This window comes from Accipiter gentilis, chromosome 5 (genome assembly GCF_929443795.1).
Source record: "Accipiter gentilis chromosome 5, bAccGen1.1, whole genome shotgun sequence".
NCBI classification, from domain to species: Eukaryota; Metazoa; Chordata; class Aves; order Accipitriformes; family Accipitridae; genus Astur; species Astur gentilis.
Window position 1 is genome coordinate 1,093,536 of NC_064884.1, and position 20,534 is coordinate 1,114,069.

At 43.7% G+C, this 20,534-nt stretch overlaps 1 protein-coding gene across 29 annotated transcripts in view; it reads right to left on the reverse strand.

The window, feature by feature from the left end:
* Positions 1-20,534, reverse strand: part of LOC126038892 (zonadhesin-like) — a 151,880-nt gene that overhangs the window by 93,030 nt on the left and 38,316 nt on the right. For 25 of the 29 annotated variants that reach the window (XM_049801326.1, XM_049801328.1, XM_049801329.1 and 22 more), the window contains 21 exons: positions 17,289-17,393; positions 13,347-13,539; positions 12,713-12,849; positions 11,936-12,160; positions 11,328-11,469; positions 10,896-11,019; positions 9,383-9,574; positions 8,827-8,964; positions 7,979-8,161; positions 7,681-7,875; positions 6,999-7,147; positions 5,631-5,799; positions 4,942-5,076; positions 4,700-4,843; positions 4,409-4,610; positions 4,181-4,321; positions 3,454-3,636; positions 2,974-3,045; positions 1,274-1,400; positions 903-1,042; positions 23-226 (listed from right to left, as the gene is read on the reverse strand). In XM_049801326.1, the coding sequence (XP_049657283.1) occupies positions 23-226; positions 903-1,042; positions 1,274-1,400; positions 2,974-3,045; positions 3,454-3,636; positions 4,181-4,321; positions 4,409-4,610; positions 4,700-4,843; positions 4,942-5,076; positions 5,631-5,799; positions 6,999-7,147; positions 7,681-7,875; positions 7,979-8,161; positions 8,827-8,964; positions 9,383-9,574; positions 10,896-11,019; positions 11,328-11,469; positions 11,936-12,160; positions 12,713-12,849; positions 13,347-13,539; positions 17,289-17,393 (3,300 nt within the window). Of the gene's footprint in view, positions 1-22; positions 227-902; positions 1,043-1,273; positions 1,401-2,973; positions 3,046-3,453; positions 3,637-4,180; positions 4,322-4,408; positions 4,611-4,699; positions 4,844-4,941; positions 5,077-5,630; positions 5,800-6,998; positions 7,148-7,680; positions 7,876-7,978; positions 8,162-8,826; positions 8,965-9,382; positions 9,575-10,895; positions 11,020-11,327; positions 11,470-11,935; positions 12,161-12,712; positions 12,850-13,055; positions 13,540-17,288; positions 17,394-20,534 lie in introns of those variants that run through there. The other 4 variants (XM_049801321.1, XM_049801323.1, XM_049801333.1 and 1 more) reach the window with 4 other exon arrangements.

Here is a 20,534-nt window from a genome sequence, read left to right on the forward strand (position 1 = left end):
TCGTCCCCTGGGCCCATCTCACCTTTGGGGCAGTAGAAGCCAGCTGGGCAAGGATTCATACTGTAGCTGGTGGTATTTTCTGGGCAATAGTAGCCTGCAGCACAAGGGAAGCACGCAGCTTGTCTGGTGAGGTTGTTGTAAGTGCCTGCAAGGCAGGGTAAGGGAAAGCTCGTTCCTTCTGGGCAGAAGTGGCTCACTGGGCAAGGGCCTCCTTTCTCCCACATATCTAGGACACAGAAAGAAGAGACATGGCCAATAAAAGGGAGCTGCTGAGGGAGAGACAATGCCAGCAAAGGGAGCTAACAACCCACTGATGAGGATCTTGTCTTCTCTGGGATCCCAGAAGACAGATCAAGAGGATGCTCAACACAGTAACTAAATGACCACCATATCCCAGCTTTGGAATTATTGAGTGCAGTGTCACCATGTCTCCCCTCTCCTTGCTTCACAGGCAAAGCCACAACAAACCACATTTAACAGTTCAGCTTTCTAAATACGCTACATATAACAGGAATTCTGGAGAATATGGAATCATCCAGTGGGGACTTGGAACTCTTCCCTGGAAATTATAATTTCTGAGACACAATAAAATGACAAGGAGCAATCAGGCTATGTCCATTACGAGCAGGCACCCGTAACTTTCCCAGTGCTCAATGCAAGTATCTCATTCGATAACACAGACTGGTGGACCAACTGCTTCTTCACGCTTGGCATGTGTATGCATTGGTACAAATACTACAAAACAAAATTAATATGGGGGCCTGCATGACCGAGAGAAGTGGCAGGGGCAGAAGTACCGGGGGGGGAAAAAGGTGGCATTTTTTAAAGCTGCCTGTTGCCAAAACCCCTAATTATTGGACACAGGCAGATAAAGACACTGACATTCACCCAGTGCAGCTCACCAAGTGGTGATGGTGAGGAAGCTCCAGAGAGGCAGTAGTACCCAGCTGAGCAGGGTCCCGAGGGTGCTGTGAGGCCAGCAGAGCTGCAGTAATAGCCAGATGGACACACTGTGCAGCTGGAGTCCTGCCTGTTGTAGAGCCTGGTGAGGGACATAAGCAGGCTTTCTGTTGGCAAGCGTGCAAGTTCAGCAGGTAGACCACTGATGCCTATACCTCTGGCCAAGTGAAAACAACCACGAAGCTTTTATGATCAATGCAAAGATGTGTCTAATGAGCCTTACTGAGCTGCACTTTGTTGCTTAAAGGACTAAGGGAGAAAGCAAAAAGAAAAGGAAAATGAAAACTAGCATCAGCAGAACCAAGAAGCTTACCTGTCTGAGTAAGTGCCCACAGGGCATGGCTGTGGGATACTTGTGCCAGCTGGGCAGAAGTGTCCAGGTGGGCATGGGCCACCAGTGCTCGTGTTTGTGGCTCCATTAGGGTTTGGGACACTTGCTCCTGCACAAGGAAGAGAGACCAAAGGTATCCTGAATGATATGGATTGCTATTCATAGGCAAGTCTGTCCCCCACACCTAAAGAAACGTTTCCGTAGCTGAAAAAAGAGAACAGGTGATTGTTACTTATGACAATAAAGCAAAAAATCTATAGCAGAATGGAATAATTAACAGCAAATACTGTAGGGGAATAGAACCATTTGGACAGTTTGCCTTTTTACTTTATTTTGCCACAGACCTACTGCTCTAAAAGCTGGGCTGTTAGTGAGGAAGGAGACGATGACCACACATTACATAATTTCCTCTAGGGCCCTACAAGAATGTGAGCCTCAACCATACCTCACAAAATCCTCCTCTGGCATGTATCATCAATCTCTAACGTATAGCCAGGAAAACTGATACCCAAAAGAGAACAGCTCACAGAAGTTCCCACTGCTGCAACCGGGACTAAAAGTTGGTGATCCCAAGTGCCCATCTCCCATGCTAAACCCAGAATCATCTGTTTATTGAAGTGGCCAGTATGTACAGACGCTATTTTATTTATATGAGAATACAGGGAGCATCTACGAAGTTCAAAGGCCTGTCAACTGCACTGCAAAGCACGGATCTGCATGCTGATCACAGTAGAATTGACTGCTGTTTCAAAGCAGTCTCTGGGCTTACATGCTAGCTGGCAAATAGAAAGTTAGAAACAAAAAAGACTTCCTGTTTTTAATGCAAACTCCCCTTTCATTGGTGTGGCAAACAACACTCAAAGTTAGCTGAAAGCGTTTCCTTTAAATTGGACTGCATCCAAAGGTATCTTAAATTTGGACTTGATCTTGGTAAAACATTCATGACAACTGCCCTGCACAGAGCACAGAAATTGGTAAACACCTGAAAGAAATCTCAAGGAAGGGATGAACTGCCAAATCCAAACAGTCATAAACAGAGCACTAGGCATCTATAAAATTGGGATTTGTGTGGGTTTTGGCTCCTGCAGTTTACTCTCATTTCAGGCTTCTCTTATTAATTGCAAGGACATAGGAAATTACTTAAAAGTAAATTAAGCATCAGGATCCTTATTAAATTACCTAAATTCAGGTCCCGTGTTTCTATGAAACGTATCAAACACTAATCCTCAGCAGCAGAGTTACAGCATGCAGCACAGAGAAAATTCAGTGCTACTGAATACTGTGCAGGAGGACTGAATGAAGTTGCCACTACCTTCCCATCTGCCTGCAGTCCTTTGTCCCTACAAATACAAACCCTTATATGATACAAACACCAGCTGAAAGCTGCCAGAAAACTTGCTCAGAACAGTCAAATTCCTATGGTAACAACTTGCTTGAGTCTACTTCTTGTAGGTTACCCTAAGTCCTTCTACTAGCCTCAGAAAGCAGGTATTTGACTAGAGAAACTTCTAATGTGACTGAGTATAACCTTATCACATAGCTTCACTCCTCAGAACTATCCTGGCACTCTCTGCAATATAAGCTAGGCAGAGATTGCACAAAGAATGTACGAAAAACAATTCCTAAAGGGCCACAGCCTCCTACTTTTTCACTTTTTGCCCTGTGAACGCTACATTCAATACCTGCTGTGCAGAAGAATCCTGGCCAGCAGGGACCACTTGGAGATGATAATCCCCATTCTCCACAGAACATTCCTGGAAGACCACAGAGGGAAAAGAATATCAGTAAACTGGGGGAAAAAACAGAAGAGCTGCTGTACTACATGCACTGATTGGAAGGCAAAGGGGAAGACCCTGAGAGAGTGCCAACCCTTCAGCATCAGCACAACTGGGACAAAACCGCATTCCAACTCAGATCATGCTCTACTCTGGGAAATCCTGAGTGTAAACCAAACTCTTCTGCAGAGCGTCAAAAAAACCCCTGTGGCTCACTGGGGGACACTACCAGTGGGACAGGGAAACTCCTTTGACTGGGTATTTTCATGCTTGCATTTCCTAGAGGTGAAACACACATCAGTGGATTGGGAAAAGAGATACGCAGAGAGATCACCCTCTTAGACACTGCCCTACAGGAACAATCAGAGCACTCGGTCATTTTCTCACCTGCAGGACACTGCTGACACCTCTCTGCCTGGCTGAGTCCATAGGAGGGGTTGTAACTCCCAGGGGGACACGGATAAAAACTGACTCCAGTTTTCTGAGGGCAATAGAAGCCAGGAGGACAGCGACGCCTCAGTCCTTTTGAACAGTGAAACCCAGCAGGACAAGGAAAGCATTTGTCTTGACCTGCGAAGGAAATACAGGAATTAAAAGGAACCATGTAATGAAGTGGAAGAAAAATACCATATGCGCAACTGCCTGATTGTGCACTTAAAGAAGCAGAAATCGAAATAAAGCTACGTAAGCCCTCCTGCTATAACTGGCCTTCAAACATGCACCTTCTCCCAGGAGCATTTGATTCAGCAAACTTCTCAACTCCACTTCAGCAACCCCAGAGTGCCAGTAACCTCCACATCTCACCATTAGGTGGCAGGCAGAACGGCAAGGAAATCGGGTTAACTGCTTACTAGCTTTCTGTGCACTGAGTGTCACTGCTACAATCTTAATACGCGAGGTGCTGCAGGGGTGAAATACATTCCCCATGTGACACCAGGAAAAACAAACTACTCCCCCCACACCTCCAACCCCTTTCTCTACTGGCCCCCTGAAAATACTGATGCTCATAATGGCCACCAGCTATCAAGACATTCTTGGATACAGACAAAAACCCACAATCTGTGTTTCTATCTCCCCCAAGTCACACTGAAGTTGTAAAGATCCAGTTCCTGACCTGTTGCATTACTGTATTCTCCACTGGGGCAGGGAGAAGGTGCTGCTGAGCCTGCAGGGCAGAAATGTCCTTGAGGACAGAGATCTCCAGTGATACCATCCTCAGGCTTTGCAGTCTTTGTTCTTCCTGTGCAGTAATAGCCTTAAAGCAGAAAGCACTTGAGTCCTGTCTCCCATTCAAAAAACCCTAAATTTCTGAGTAGCAAAAGAAGTTCTGGCTTTGTCTCACCTCGTGCACAAAATCCTGCAGGAGCATCTTGGCCAGACATATTGCAGAAAAACCCAGGGGCACAAGGCAGACACCAAGTGGCATCCTGGGCTCCTCTCTGTCCGTTCCAGGTCCCAGCAGGGCACGGCATCTCTTTTGGGTGTGTTGTGCCAGCAGGGCAATAATGTCCTTGTGGGCAAAGATCTCCAAATGGAAGCCCCATCTGAAGCAGGGAAAATAAAATTAATATGGTTTATGAAAGCTTTTGTAGTGCCAAAATGTCTGAAGCAATGCAAGTTACTCAGTACTCACAGGTGAGGAGGTGCTGGAACCTTGAATGCAGTAATATCCTGGCTGGCAATATCCTTCTGGCTCAGTCAGACCAGCCACGCTGCAGTACATGCCTGCTGGGCAGGGCTTGCATGAACCTGCCCTGACTACATCTGTGTAAGTTCCCTGCATAAAGAGAGAGAACCAGCGAATGCCCCCTGCCAAGGGATTGGAAGCCTGCTGAAAACTACTACTTGAAAAACAAGTCCATATTTGATTCTTACCGCTGGACACGGGACAGGCAAGGAACTTCCAGACAAGCAAAAATGCCCTTTGGGACAATCCTGGGGTGCAGCCAGGCCCGGCTCATTGCAGAATGTACCCTCTGGACAGTCCCTACAAAGAGACTGACCACGGCCCTAATGAGGGAACATAGAAAGAACCTTGCAGATGTGGGGTATTACTGCTTACCACGTGAATAAATAAACCTTGCACATTCTACCAACTCCCAGAGACTTCCAACACCCCGAAGCAAATTAACTGCCGTCCAAATGCAACAGATTTGTGGTATCCAAACAGCACCTTGCACCACTAAAGAAGTGGCAGGCTCAGGGCTGATCTAATACAGCAGTAAGGCACACGCACATGTTAATTCACCTATGCTAGGCTAAAGCCTCCTCAGCCCACTTCTAAACATGCACTATGCAAGAAAACTGAAGAAAAACTGCCAAATGAGCTATAAACAGGAGTGCTGGACTGATGGATCTGATGTCCTGACCCAAACCTTTTCAGCTCTGCATAGAGTTCCACAAAGGAGATGGTGATCACCCAACTTCGGATAAAACCCAAGTCCCTCTTTTTTTAAGCTAACCACTTGCAAACACCTCATGAATTTCTATTCACACACTTTACAGCTTCCAGGGGCTCTGATGACCTCACAGGTATATTACACAGTGTATACTAACATACTTACAGGCTGGAAGCTGCCAAGAGGACATGGCTCTGGCTTGAAAGCTCCTGTTAAGGAGTAATGCCCCTCCATCACCACTTGCTGAAGAGCGCTTTTGGCACCTCCTGTACAGAAGTAGCCAGGTTCACATGGTCCCGAGGGAGCTTGGTTACTTGTCCCATCACAATACAGGCTATATGAGGAAAAACAAAAACTTTGGGTAGCAATAGTTCCTTTTGTCACTTGATAGCACAGTCCTGATGATAAAAAAAAAAAAATAAATTAAAAAATTTAAAAAAATCCCTGCAGTCTACCTGAAATCTTAGAGACATGGTTCCTGTTTGCTTACAGGCCTCGAAAGCGAGTTACAGAGGATATGCATCACTTCTCACACATGCTTTTTAAAGACCATAACCTCTCAGGTTCAGTAGCTTTATCCTGGGAAGAATTCGCCCCTCTACAATCAGGGAGTGGCTTCTGCATATACTTCTGAATAAAGATCACACAAACACCCAAATGTTGGTTTTCTTCCAACCTTCTCTGCAACTTTGGGCTAAAAAATGTATATAAAGGAAGGAACTTTGATGTCATTCCCTCCAACTTCCAGACAGAATACCAATTCCAGAGCAGTCTCTTGCTCTGTTTTCCTGCCTACTTCTCCTGGGAAAACAGATTGAAGTAGAAGTAAAAAAAAGAGACAGTTTTTTGAATGTGGATTCTCTCAGAGCTTTGGATTCCACCACATGGAGATCTATGACTCCAACCCAGCTGATCTCCTTCTTCACAGTAAAGAATAAAAATTACAAGTTTGGTGCCACTAAGCCCCAGATGATCTTGCACGCACCATTTGTCATGCCAGCATGAACATATGATCACCTGGAAGCCAGACTGTCCCTCACTGGCCTTAACAAGCTGCACATACTCAATGCACACTCATGGACAGGTGAAAGCCACCACTATCCATACCCTTTCCTTCACAATCAGATGTGTAATTCTGTGTCATTAAAAGGAACACAACAAGGTGGTGAATTATATTATCTGGTAACATAAAAAGGAATACCCCATCAGTATTAATGAGGACATTTAAGCAAGAGCTGCTAGGTCAAGCCATCCTGCATACAGACATAATGACTCTTGACAGAAGCCAGTGAACAGTAAAAGCTGGGGGACAACTCAGACAATTCAAATTCCTTATTGTAAATCTACTGATACAGGTATGTAGCCATGGAGAACACAGGTTGTGCATTTGTACTAGGGCCTTGGGAACAGAGGAAACTCCTCTGTAAGAGGGCTGAAGGTAAGGATGGGCTGCTCTGGCAACAAACTTGGGGGTTGAACAATCCCTTTGCAATGGGACAGAACTGAGCCGTATTCTCCAAAGATGATACTCACCCAGGTGGGCAGTCCAAGCACTCATGGAGGCTTCTCAACCCACTCACGTTGCTGTAAGTTCCTGGAGGACAGGGGATAGGTGAGGGAGAGCCCGGTGGGCAGTATGCCCCAGCAGGGCACATGTTTCCTGTCACGCCATCTGTGGGCAACTGAAATTGGAAAAGGCAAAAAGGCATCATTCAAAAAAAAAAAAAAAAAAAAAAAAAAAAAAAAAAAAAGAGTAAATGGGGTTAATATATTTAAAGGAATCATACTGATTTGGGCCCAAGGCAATAAAGAAAACTAAAACAAGAGACATACTCTGTTGTACAGAAAACAGACAATACCTACTTAAGGGAAATGTAGCAAACGCGAAAAGAATAAATATGGATGACTTTGTTACACTAGCAACCCCACTGCGATTCACACCCACTGAACTTTTCACCTGTAGCCTTTTCACCTGGCTGCATTTTTAATTAAGGGGGCATTAGTGTTGAGAGGGAAAAATATGATGTGGTTACACTCCCTTTGAGGGCAGCATGAGCGGTCCTTATGCCCTAAATTTGAGCGTGAGCAGTACAAAATTGTGACTCTGGAAGTCACTGGATTCACAAAAAGCACCACAGTGGGGAACCCCCCCACACACACACACACAGTGGAGCACAATTAGATAAGGAGAAGAAAACCTTGCCACGTGACTTACTGGAGTCAGGGCCCTGCCCTGGCAGTAGAACCCAGCCTCACAGGGACCACTTGGCCCAGTCTGTCCTGGAGCAGCACAGTAGAAACCACGGCCACAGGGGCTGCACTCCAAGGGTCCAGACAGCCCCTTCTTGTTACTGTATGTACCCTCTGGGCAGGGTTCAGGTTTAGAGCTGCCTTTGACACAGTAAAAGCCCTGCAAAACAAAGCCAGCTTAATACAGCATTTAAGGCTCTTCTATTAAATAGACTCCCACAGACCAGCTTCTTCCATCAGATAACCTCGAAAGAACAACTTACTGCTGGGCAAGGTTTGGGCTCCAACATGGCAAGAGAGTCACAGTAGTACCCAGGTGGACATGGTTTGCAAGCACCTTCACCCTCTACACTGGAATTATCCCAGAAGCAGCCTGGCATACAGGGGAAGGAGAAAGGGAATCCAGTCCCTGGAGGACAGTTGTAGCCGGGTGGGCAATCCCCCGTCTGGAAAGCAAAATACACAGTCAGGCGTGGCTTTGTCGTCTTTGGAGCAGAGAAGAGGAGTCTGTTAAGATTCAACACAGAAAGATACAAGCTTCATTGACAATTTGAATAACCTGGCATTTTTTTACTGCAAGAAAATGGAGCAGAAAAGAAGGGAAGGAAGGGAATTCACAGTCTTACCAGTAAAATTTTGACCATGTAGGATAATTATTTTAGGTGAGATTTTTTTAAGGTAAAATCTTGTCATTGAGACAGGTCCTACATGTTGCCTATAAAGTTGCACAGAAGATGCTCTTCTACGCTTGGAAGAGCTGTAACTGGGATAAGAGTTATTACCTTTTTCTTAAATAAAAGTGTGGATTCATCCAAGTGGAAGAGAATCCAACTGCATTTTTTACTCTTAATAGAGGCTTCTTTTTTTAACAGCTATTAATATTTGAAGAGTTCACTCTTTCCAGAGACAAGACAATTGCAATGAAAGATCCCAAAAGTCATTAGAGACAGAGCAGCACCAATTCCTGACCTTTGAACTCTCTTTCATAGCCTGCACTGATAGCCAGAAGGCAAAGTAAAGACAGAAAACATGCATTAAGCTTGCTCCATTAACAATTGCAGCCTTGGGCGGGGGGGGGGGAGGAAGGCAGGAGAACCTGGGCTATACTTACAGGGTGGGGAATTCCTAGAGGCTCAATCCCATCTCTGTAGCAGTACTTCCCTGCAGGGCACAGTAAGCATTCATCAGCACTGCTTAGACCCTTCTGCTCACCATAGGTCCCGCTGGGGCAAGGCTTAGCATGCAAGCCCTTGAAATGAAATAGAAAAAAGGGTCTTCAACATACTAATATGACTGCTGCATCCCACAAGGCAAACACCCAGAAGCTGAAGCTGTGAAAATAATCCTTCCCCGTAACTGGGAACAAACACTGAAAAGCGACACTAGGAATCTGGTGTGAATGCTGACAAGATGGTATAATAGAATGCGGATCCAATCCTCTGTATTGAGTACACCATCTCAGAAAACGTTATCCCAGTATTACGAACAGTTTTATGTAGGGCAAATACCGCTAAGATCTGCGAACACCAAAAGAGTACAGAAATCAGTAAAAAAAAAATTATTAGGAAAGGCTCCCATAGCAAGACTAATCCCAGTGCAGACCGTAGCTGTACAGCCGACTTGATGAGAGAACAGTGAATCCCAAGAACCAAAGCAGATTCACTTACAGTATCTCCCTGGGGACAGTAGTATCCTCTTGGGCAGGCGTTTGCACTGGGATCAGGAACAACTGCCTGTCCTTCTGGGCACAGGAGACCCGCTGGGCAAATCATAGCAAGGAGCATCACTTCCCGGCTAGTGTTCTCACTAGCACAGTAATGTCCAACAAGACACAGCAAGCAGGAGGCTGAACCTTGGTCCTACAACATGAAAGGCACATGGTTCCACTTCTAGAGAGCAAAAGAATCCTTGCACATTTGGCAAGCTGTGTTGAGGCACAAAACAAAGGAAATTAATGCAACCAACTCTACAGCAGACCCTATCAGTAAACAAAACAGTCCACAAAAACATGGCCACTGAGCAAAGACATTGCCCTCGGGAGCCAATGACAGGACCCTGCTCTTATAAAACATTCCCTGTTATGTTCAGTAATGCTACCGGAAGCACAAAGAGCTTCCTTTAAAAATTCCACCTAATATGAACAACAAACAGCATGCAATTCAGTGTATTCACCTTGCAGGCAAGAAAGCCTGTGTTTCACAAATAAAAAGCAGGCCCTGTCACTGCCTGTGGATTATCCATACAAAAAGTTCTGATCCTCAGAACAGTCAACCCAACACCCTTTACCAGCAGGAGCAGAGAAAAACACAGACACATTCCCTCATCTTTCTTTGTTACACTGAACTCTAAAGTGCAAACCAAAAATAATCTAGGTCTATTTGCCATACATAAATCTCCATTTACCTCCTCTCCAAACTTAATTAAGGGTTTCCAGTGATAACTACCAAATTCATGCAGCGATAGAGAACTCTCCTGGACAGGGATACTGGGATCATTTGACAGGAGTGACAAGCCCATCTCCCATCAATGGGGAAACGTGGTAATTACCACTAAAATTAGTCATTACAGTTTGGGGGCAAATAAAAAAGAAACAGGCCTTAGCACCTTCTTGTGAGAATAGTTGTGCCATCACTGTTCCCCTCTGTAGCTCCATCTTGTTGTTTTACCTTCCAAAGCCAAGTGACAGTTTAGCTCCATTGCAATCAAATACTTCATTTTGAGCAGGAATTAAATACAGGCGTCTGCTTTCTGCCAGGGTAAAATACATCACGAAAACCCAAAATATCTACCCAACTACCCATGGCCAGACACGTGACAGATGTTCTCAAGAGTGCTACGGCAAACCTCTGGTGTGGGAATAACAGCAGGAGCAGTATTGCACATTTGATAAATATTTCTAGCATCATGCCTGGAGCAGCTTCAAACCTGATTGCGTAGGAATATTCCCAGTGACTTCTCTGGACCAGCGCTTTCACTCCTTACTTGTAGGGCCAAGCACAGGTGGCTGATATTATTTGAAGCACAGTACACAATCGCCCCAAATACTCAGACTCATCATGCAAGGAGATGGGGTCCTTCTCTGAGGCACTCAAAGCCTCAACCTCCCCTTGAAGCTCCCTTTTCTGCCAAAATTCAGTCCTTACACTGAACAGATGACAGGATAAAATTATTGCTACTTACTGAAAAGTTGCCAGCACCACATGTTTGAGGAGTAACAGTGCCAAGCTCAGGACAGAAAAACCCTCCAGGACAAGGGATGCAGTCTGCAGCCACTTTTGCGCCATGTTCCATACGATAAGTTCCTCTGCGGGAGAAAATACAGCAGAAGGGAGAGTCACAAACAGCAGTAAAGTGACCAAGAAAAGGATAGTGCACCTCTGGTCTGCATTCTCAGCCTTTGGTATAGAGGAAATCTACTGTTTCTGGAGCCAAGAAACTGCCCGATTCAGAAAAAACTTGCCTGGACCACCCAGGAACAAGCAAGGTGAAGGGAACTCGCTAACATTTCTGGTGCAGAAAGGTATTACTTAAAATCAGAAGTGTTCTGCAATGCTGTGTAGAAATGTTTTCTTTTGTACCTGCACACTACTGCAGCACGTGTAGTGTACTTACACTGAACACAGAACTGGCTTGGAGGTCCCACTGGTGCAGAAAGCTCCTGCGGGGCAGGCAGCGCAATCTTCCACTCTGCCATTTCCCAGCCTGGTACTGTAAGTTCCTGCAGGGCAGGGGTACTGTGTGGCCCTCCATGTACCTTTCCAAAAAAAGAGGAGAGAACCATGCTAATTCTTAATACAGCCTTGAAGACAGAAGGCAATAAGGCCCCCTGTTCTTCATTGCTATTAAGTATTTACATGAGTTACATGTAAATACATATTCATATATATAAAAATGACTGCTCACAGCTCTGAGAACAACAACAAAAAATATCATAATTTAGTACATACTGCAGAATCTTTGCAGAAAGTTTCAAATTTAGAATTGTGCTTGTACCAGACACTTGATTGTGCATTTTAATTCTTTGCAGATTAAGGGGGACAAAAAATAATGGCACCAACATGCTCTGTTCAAACAGTATAGATTTAAAGTATGGCCATACAGAATGGACAGTTTGCTATCCAGCTCCACACTGAAATACTTTGATGCAAAAAATACGCTGATAAAGTTTCCAAAGACAGAAATAAACTAAACCTCCTTCATTCCTGCAAAAAGCTGCCTACCTTGAGGGCAGTAGTGCCCTGAGCTGCACATCCCAGTAGGGGTAGGGGCTCCTCCTACACAATACCAGCCGGCAGGGCATGGAAAGCACTCCTCTTCTGAGGTCAGGCTTGTCCTATTGCTCCAGGTGCCTGGGGCACACTTGTGCTGCATTGGGTGCTTTGTGCCTGGTGGGCAGTAGTGACCAACTGGGCATGGAGTGGGAGGCTTCTGTTTCCCACCTGTTCCTGTAAACACAATGACAAATTCAAGAGAAGCAATGTAGGCTAATAGGTAGCATACTGGCTTCACACAATCCAGTTCCCTCATTCTGTTTTCAGCACTGCTGGATAACCCGAAGTTAAGTCGTCTCCTCACAATTTTGTGCCTTTGTGCCTTAATAACAATAATTACTTCCTCTGTCGATGAGAGGCTCTATCACAGAATCGGTTACTAGAGCAATTATTCTTCAACTTGAGTATCCTGCATGGTGCCTCTGTCCAAAGCTAGCATAGACATTAAAGTGAAGAAGCCACCAATAAGCTAAAAACTTTGAAGATTGTAAAAACTGGCTGCTTCCAGGTCATGAAGTTAAAACAGTAATCATGGGTGGCATAAAAAGGAAATTTCAGAGTAAAATTAAAATCAACTTGTCCAGTGGGCACAGCAGTCTCTGCAGTGCAACTTGTTCCCATTTACCATCATTGTGATACCTCATTGACCTACTCTAGTACTCACTAGCGGGCTCTGTGATAAGGGGTACCAAAGAAAACAGTTCACTTTGTCATAAAGCCACCTACCTCTCACACAGACAAATCCAGCGGGGCACGTTTCACACTGGGACTTATCAAAGAGGCTGAAGCCATTGCCAAACGTTCCTGGAGGACAGGCGTTGCTGGGAAAATGAGGGCTGGATGACCCCGCTGGGCACACATACCTAACAGAACACAGCAGGCTAGCTGGGACAAATGTTTTGATGCAAGAGGGAGACAAACTCTGTGCCCTACCAGAATATTAGGACGAATGCTGCAGCTGGGAAAAAGCTGAAGCACTTGATGCTGTGGCTGACAGCAATGTAATTGAAAACTGATAATGCAGAAATACCAAAAATGAAACACCGTAAGTGGACTAGTTGTGTCATACATTTTTCACCAAAAGAAAAGCAGGTTATTCAGCCAGGTCACTTTGTTCATAACCATGAGACGTGTGGCCCAACTTCATTCTTGTCTCTTTTTACCACCTATCCTGTCGCAACAGCAGGCAGCAGCGCCTTCCACCAGAACAGTCTATGCCACACTGATTTACCAGAAAGTGCAGTAAAATCTTGACATAGCAAAGGATGCCACCTGCACAGCCCTGTGCACAAAGCAAAAACAACGGAGGTGAAATATATGCACAGACATAGATAGAAGCATAGAAAACAACAAGGCTTACCCTGGTAAGCACTCTGCATCAGGCTGGGCTAAGCCAGCCTGAGTACAAGCTCTCCCTGCTGGGCAGGCTCTACAATCAGCAGCTTCATCCTGTCCTTGGAGCGGATTGTATGTACCTGGCTGGCATGGGACTGGATAACTTGCTCCAGCAGGACAGAAATACCCAGCAGGGCACTTCAAACACAATCCAATTCCTAAAGAGAGAGAAGACATTTAAGGTCCCAAAGGGAGCGTGACCTTCTGACAAAACAGAGGGTCCTATGAAATACGATTCCTTTGCTTTCACCTACAGCAAGAAAGTATGATGGAGGTTCATTCATACCAACAATAAAGTTACTCCAAAGCCAGAAGGTGGTGGTATTGGATTAGCTGAATGTTACTGCGGTTGAGTGGCTCACGGAAGCAGTAAAACTATCTGGACTGTGCTCTGAGCTGATAATACAAGGGATGAGATACATTAAAAAATAAACAAAAGTATCAGCCTTAAAACACACTCAGATGCAGGTATGTTTAATAATCACAATGCTTAGGCCTCAGTTGTAAAGAGAGCCTGGGGTTTCCATGAAAGCTGAGCTGTTTCCATGTTGGCATTCTGAATACAAAGAGAGATGAATGGGTTTCACAGACTGGAGATATTCTCAGTACAAACACATGGATACCTGCTTGAATGACAACCAGTTCGAGCCGTGATCATCTCTAAAATCCCGCGTGTTAAACACAAGATGCTTGCATTGGAACTTAAAGGAACACTAGTAACATCAATACATAATAAAACAACAATCCCTTACTGGTGTTACCACATTCAGAGAGTGTATTTCATTACAAAATGTCCCCAAATATTTAACTTGGTGAAAAGGAAACACGAATTTAGCCCAGAAGAAGTTGCTATCCTCCCGAGACAGGACTTTCAACAGCACAAAGCAAATAGAGCAATTCAGGAGGAAGGGGAAACTCTGGCTGCTGATAATGGCTCCCTGGAGTACTTCCAGGTTGAACCCCTGGCTCCCTTCCAAATGCTCGTCAAGGCAAAGCTCAGGCATACACTAGTGTGTATGTGCCTCTGCAGGCTGGAATAGAGCCTTACAGCAGAATGATCAGGATTTATTAAAATCTACTAGGCTTTCCTCTCCACGGATTGAAGGTGCAGGTCCAGATTAGGATTCCTCAGAGTGCAAAGCAAGTTTAAGGGTCATCTCTCCCCCTGCCTTCCACCCAGTTGCTCATTCCCCCCCCCTCAGAAAAAGCTTATTATTTTCCCCTTATATTTACTGCACATGGCATGGATGAACACAAGGTTCAAAAACCTCAGTACGACGAGATTTGAATTTCTCAAAACTATAAAATTCCACAGCTCTGAGCACAGCAACTGAATCAACACACCTGAGGGGGACTGCAACCTCATGGAGTTGTGGGAATCTTTAAAAATTGCCTTATGCTGTCAAAAGCTTCATGATGTGGATTTGCACCCCCAGCAAATCCAGCAGGACTGGCATTTTATATAACCAGAATCTATGTGACTTGACTACAGGGACATAAAATTTCTAGTTCTTGCCTGACTTTCTGGAGATGATGCTTCCCTTTGGAGTTTAGAACAGACTTAATAGCGTGGCTGCCTGGACGCTTTATAGCAGATCAATGAGGGCACAGATTTACAGCATATTATCTATTCTGCAGGACCAGGCTAGTTCATGTACTTGCTGTGCAATAGATGTGATGCAGGTAAAGTTGGTTTCACTGAGGGGTAAGTATGTCACACTTCACACACTGTAGTGCAGATGGTGGACACAGGCTAATACCACACGAGCCGTATCTCCCTCATGGTAGTATACTTGAAATATGTTATGGCTTGTCACCATTTATTCACGTGTCCCCCACGTATTTTGCAGCAGGCGCTGTCCTACCTTTGCCAACTGTTCCTTAGGAGAGTTGACAACATCATTATATAAAGTAGTACAGGCATAGCGTAACAGCTTACATTATTAAACTGAAAGAGTTTTTAAACTCTAATTTACTTTGCAGCTTCTACAGCATTTGTTCAGGTGCCGCTGGCCCTGTCTCTTGAATTTTGCTGTCTTGATGAGATGTGAGGTTTGCTCCTTGCTGCACCATGTAAATGCACTTCTGGTTTTAATTTCAGAAATGGGCGGAAAGCAGCAATTTCCTAGATTTAGCTGGTGAGTAAAAAAATCATTCAACAGTCAAGACGCTTTAGTAGCTGAGTCATTTGCTAGAAAAGAAATGATCAAATAGAAAAATGTATGGCTTGATTTGAAGGAGATAATTATTTTCTTAGCACATTTACCTCTCTGAGGAGAAGAGCCCAGTAGATGTAAAGGGGGACTGAGCAACTGAGCTCTAAGGTTTCTGCTCCCAGCAGTGCACCTGGCGATTTGTGACCCTGGACAAAACGTTCCAGACTTGGGCCAAAATTTACTTTAGTGAACTGAGCTCATTCCCTGAATCTCCCCCGACTCTATTTTCCCATTTGTATAGCACTGTTAAGGAGACAGAGGCATTTTTTTATACCACTGAGACACACGCGGAAATATCGGAAATGTTCAAAAACACGTAGAGCTGGCCTCAGCAACATGTAATTACTGTAGCAGAAAGACAGGTCTCCCTCTCCCTGTCTAAGCAAAGATTTAGCAGCCGAGAAGACTTTAGCAAAGCTCTATTATTATGTCCTTTTAAATTAATTTATCCATTGCTAAATTGCAAAATCTAGTCACTTCCAACAGGTTTCCCAATCATTAGTGCGACTCAGCCCTACCACATGCAAAACAAAGTTCTACTGATTTAGAAAACCAAACCAAACCAAAAATATTTAGAAGAAAACATCACAGAAAATAGAGCTGGAAATCTGTGGAAGCCTTCTGCCTACCTCCTTGCATGCATTTCAGAACATTACACGCTGCTTCATCTACTTAGCACTTGAAAAACTCTTAAGGGCAGGGCTTCTACAGCTTCTGAAAGTATAAATTCCAGTGCTTTTTTACTGTTATAATAAAAAAAGTTTTGCCTGATCTGTAACCCAATTTCCCCTTGCTGCAAAAGCGGGCCAGGGACTATTGTGATTGATTCAAACACATACAAATAAAGAACCCCTTTCCCAAAGAGAGTATGTATGGTCAACTTACTTTAATTACGTTACTCCTCCGTTCCACTCGTAAAAGAGCTTGAAAATGAGACTGCGTTACAGCATAGCACATCTCCTCAAAGTTGACTAATAGTGCTAAAAAGTGTCTGGCATGCAAAGCTGATGCATTGAATAGGAATCATAGAAGGGTCTGGGTTGGAAGGGACCTTTAAGGGTCATCTAGTCCAAACCCCCCTGCAATGAGCAGGGACATCTTCAACTAGACCAGGTTGCTCGGAGCCCCATCCAGCCTGACCTTGAACGTTTCCAGGAATGGGGCATCTACCACCTCTCTCTGGGAAATCTGTGCCAGTGTATCACCACCCTCATCATAAAAAGTTTCTTCCTTAAGCTTTAACAACAGGCCAGTTGCTAACTTTGGCTTCACAACTGACCTGTCGGATGACTTTAGCACATAATTTCAAATTGCTCCTTAACTTTCTTTCCTTCTACCGAAAGTACAGTAACCACCTTTTCCCTCCATTGCAACTTCTTTGAAATCTCTGCGTAAGGTAGATATCTAAATACCAGGGTCCATACCCATAAAGGCAGTCCCAATGAAATAAGTGGATAGTAAGCACCTCTGAACAAAACAGCTTTGTAACTCCTGAATGCTTCAATACGAGTCTGGTGACTCATAGGAGATTCCACAGGTGTTCCTTTCATCCAGCTCTAGTACTGCCCGAGCCAGAGACTAGTAAATAAGTACTGTAACTGCCAGCCCCTTCGTGAGAATGTATTTAATGTGATTTACCGTGAGAATTATTACCCCCACTGTCCAAAACTAAGATCTTTCATGGTACAGACCTGGCAAGCATGAGGAGCTGCTGCTGGGTGTATGAAGTCCCTCTTTGGGCTTGAAACTCCCTGCTGCGCATGGAGGGACTGCAAGGCCATTGGAACAGAAGTGACCTATGGAGAAGAAGAAAACAACATCTGGTTCAGAAATGACATTCTGGACAACTTGGACTTAGAGTAGAGCGGTGATGGGTCTGTTGCATGCTGACATTTGTGTGCATGTTGTGGGGACGAATGGGAAAGCACAAGTACTTGCTGGCTAAATCATATCAGGGTGTATGAACTTTGCACCCTGAAGGCAGACATGAATGTGCTCTGATCCGGCAGGATACAAACCACCTCCAAAGTAAAAACAGCAGAACCAGTTGTGTCAGCATGCTACTCAGTCTAGGCTAAGACACTATCCAATTAAAAAGGATTTATTAGAACAAGCTCAAGGCAAAGCTAATATGGTAGTAGTGTCCTAAAGTAAAACAGGTGTTAGGCAATACAGCACTACACAGTTTCCCAGAGGCTGTAAACAGTGTGCTCAAAGCAGCAAAATCCAGGATGATCCCTGGTAAGCTGGTCCACTACTGATGAAAGCAGCCTATAACCTGCATAGGATGGCTGGCTGGTAAGCGCACTTTCTTTACTTACACATTAACAGCGTTTTATACCTAACGGTAGTAAGATACCAGAATCATTTAAAGGAATGGAGAGGAGGCCATTCTAGTAGGCTGCGATTCAAAAAAGTCTTTCGCAGCAGTGAGCAAAATCAAGTAATAGGTGAAGTCAAAGATAGATAAGCCTCACCCATTCATGTCTGTCTGTCCCTCCAACTCCAAACCTTTTACTCACTAAGTCAATATATGTCAGCGACTAAATGTCCTGCACTGGGGACAAGGGCTATCTGGAAGAAGTAAGGGGACCTGCTCCAGAAAAGACATTTTATGATGTTTAAAGCACTTGAACTTTCAAAAGGTCACTGCATTAAGACAGTGAAGGGGTTTTGCTGTGTTTACACTGAGAAAACACAAAGCTGAAGAAACACAGGGCAGAAGTGCAGAAGCATTGCTTTCTACTAAAGCTAACCAACAGAAAATGAAAACAAAGTTCTGAAAGTCAGTAACATTTTCAAACTTCAAATATTCAAGTTTGCAAATAATTTTAAGCATTTCTGGTAAGTTGCAAAAAAACAAAGAAGAAAAAAAGAAAAAGGGGTGGGGGTACATTATGGAATTTTACATTTTTTTTCTGGGTTTGCTTAATTTTGAATAAACATTTTCCTTGAGATCTAGAATTTCCATAGCATTTCAGTCAGCTCTTGTTTGTTGAAGGCTGTCATTTAAATGATTGACTGGGGTTTTTGCCCAAAAACATTTTCATTTCAGGAATACAAAAAAGGTGCTGTGAAGACTATAAATTGCTTGGTTCTGCAATATAAGCAGAGATGCCTGGACATAATCAATGGAAGAAAACAGCAGGACACTTTATTTAAAATCAGCACACTACAGATAGCCCAAATCTTTCAGGTTTGGAAATTCTGACAAGATTTGAAAAATAAATTCTCATGAATTTCCCATCTAAAAATGTTTCTTCCTTTTGTAAAACTGAGCTGGCAGAGAAAATTCAAATGTTTAATACGTCACGGCGTTTTTACATTCAAAACATACAATGAAATTTCAAGCTAAATATCCAAGTTAGTTTTATTAGTTAGCATTATTAAGAGTTAACTGTTCTATCCTTCTACTCCAATTCTTCTGCTCTCTTCAAGATCATGGGGTTTAAAAGACGAGCCAAAAGTATTCCTGCTACTGCTTTAAGGACTATACTGGCCTCCCCAGTTCAATACACCATCTTAAAATTCTTCTGCCAGTTGTACATTTAGCAATGAAATGCTCCTATCCAGCTAGAATTAATTATTCTTTCCAAGTTAAGATTTTGTAGAACTTGATTATCAAGTGGTTTACTAAACTCCAGATGGATATTTGAAGAGTGACGGGGGGGAGGCAGGGCAAGATTTAACTGTGTGGCATGGAATTGCCACTGCTGTGTTGAAATATATTGCTATGTATCAGCATAGCAGTGATGCTTCATTCACACGCACGCAATACTAAGTACACAGATTATATATAATTAAAGTCAGTCAAACCGTGAAAAAGAACACTGGGAATCCTCAAGCCTCTCCTGCTTGTGACGGTATTCAAACTTCTTATCATCTAAGGGCTTTACAGTTGGGCTGGATGACTTATTCATACTTAAGAACAGAAGAGGGACTAATTTTAACAGGGAAGCATTGAATTTCAGCATGAGATACTCTGCATATATTTAACCTGTTGATCATCTACTTGGAGATTTTCACTTGCTCTCTCCAGGTTTTGTGGTTGATGGAGGTGAAACCTGACTGCAGCTTTTGGCTGATCTTGCACTATAAACAATAATAACAGAGTAGCAAATCTGTTATTCTAAACTCCGTGCTGTAACACGCCTGTGTCTGTTCACTTGTTCAAGCGTTTGGCAAGTACAATTTATAAATACTTGCTTAAGTGCAAAAAAGCCAGTGTTTCCTGATTTTTTTTTATTTTTTTTTTTTTTTTTTACGGAGCCTCAATTAGTTCCCTGGCCCTCTACAGAGCACAGCAAACAGTAAGTGTAATATGATAAACATCCACAAAACCACCATTACTTCCCATGTGTGACTGACCTTGTGAGAGAAAAATTATTTGCTATTCATACCTAAATCCAGGCACTGGAAATAAGAGAAATTCTCTGTTCTATTCTCTCACCTGTGTATTATAACTGGATTGAAACTACTGAGATTGTGGTCTAGGCACGATCTCTTTTTAGGTACCCCATTTCTCCTTGAACTGGACAACGCATAAGGTACCCAGAGTACAGGAACTCTTCATTATTTAGTAAGAGGGATTCTAATTACAGACATAAGAATCAAGTTACTGAGTTTAGTGACTCTGTAGGAGGCACCTGGAGCTGTTCATTAAATAGTTCATCTTCACATGCAGTACAGGGCTTAAAGTAAAGAGAAAAGCTTGGTAGGACTGCAGCTTGCAAACTGCATTCCTGTAGTGACATTACACATCCTTTTACAAACTGACAGCTACACCATGCCCTATAAGGCGTTTTTGCTAGGGTTCAGGTGGGCTAAGAAACGTGAATTGAAGTCTGAGGGTGTGTGGAGGGAATTATTGGTAATATTGCTCCTACCTGCAGCACCAAACTTTTCCTATTACCAAGTACTGTATTAAAGAATGGAAA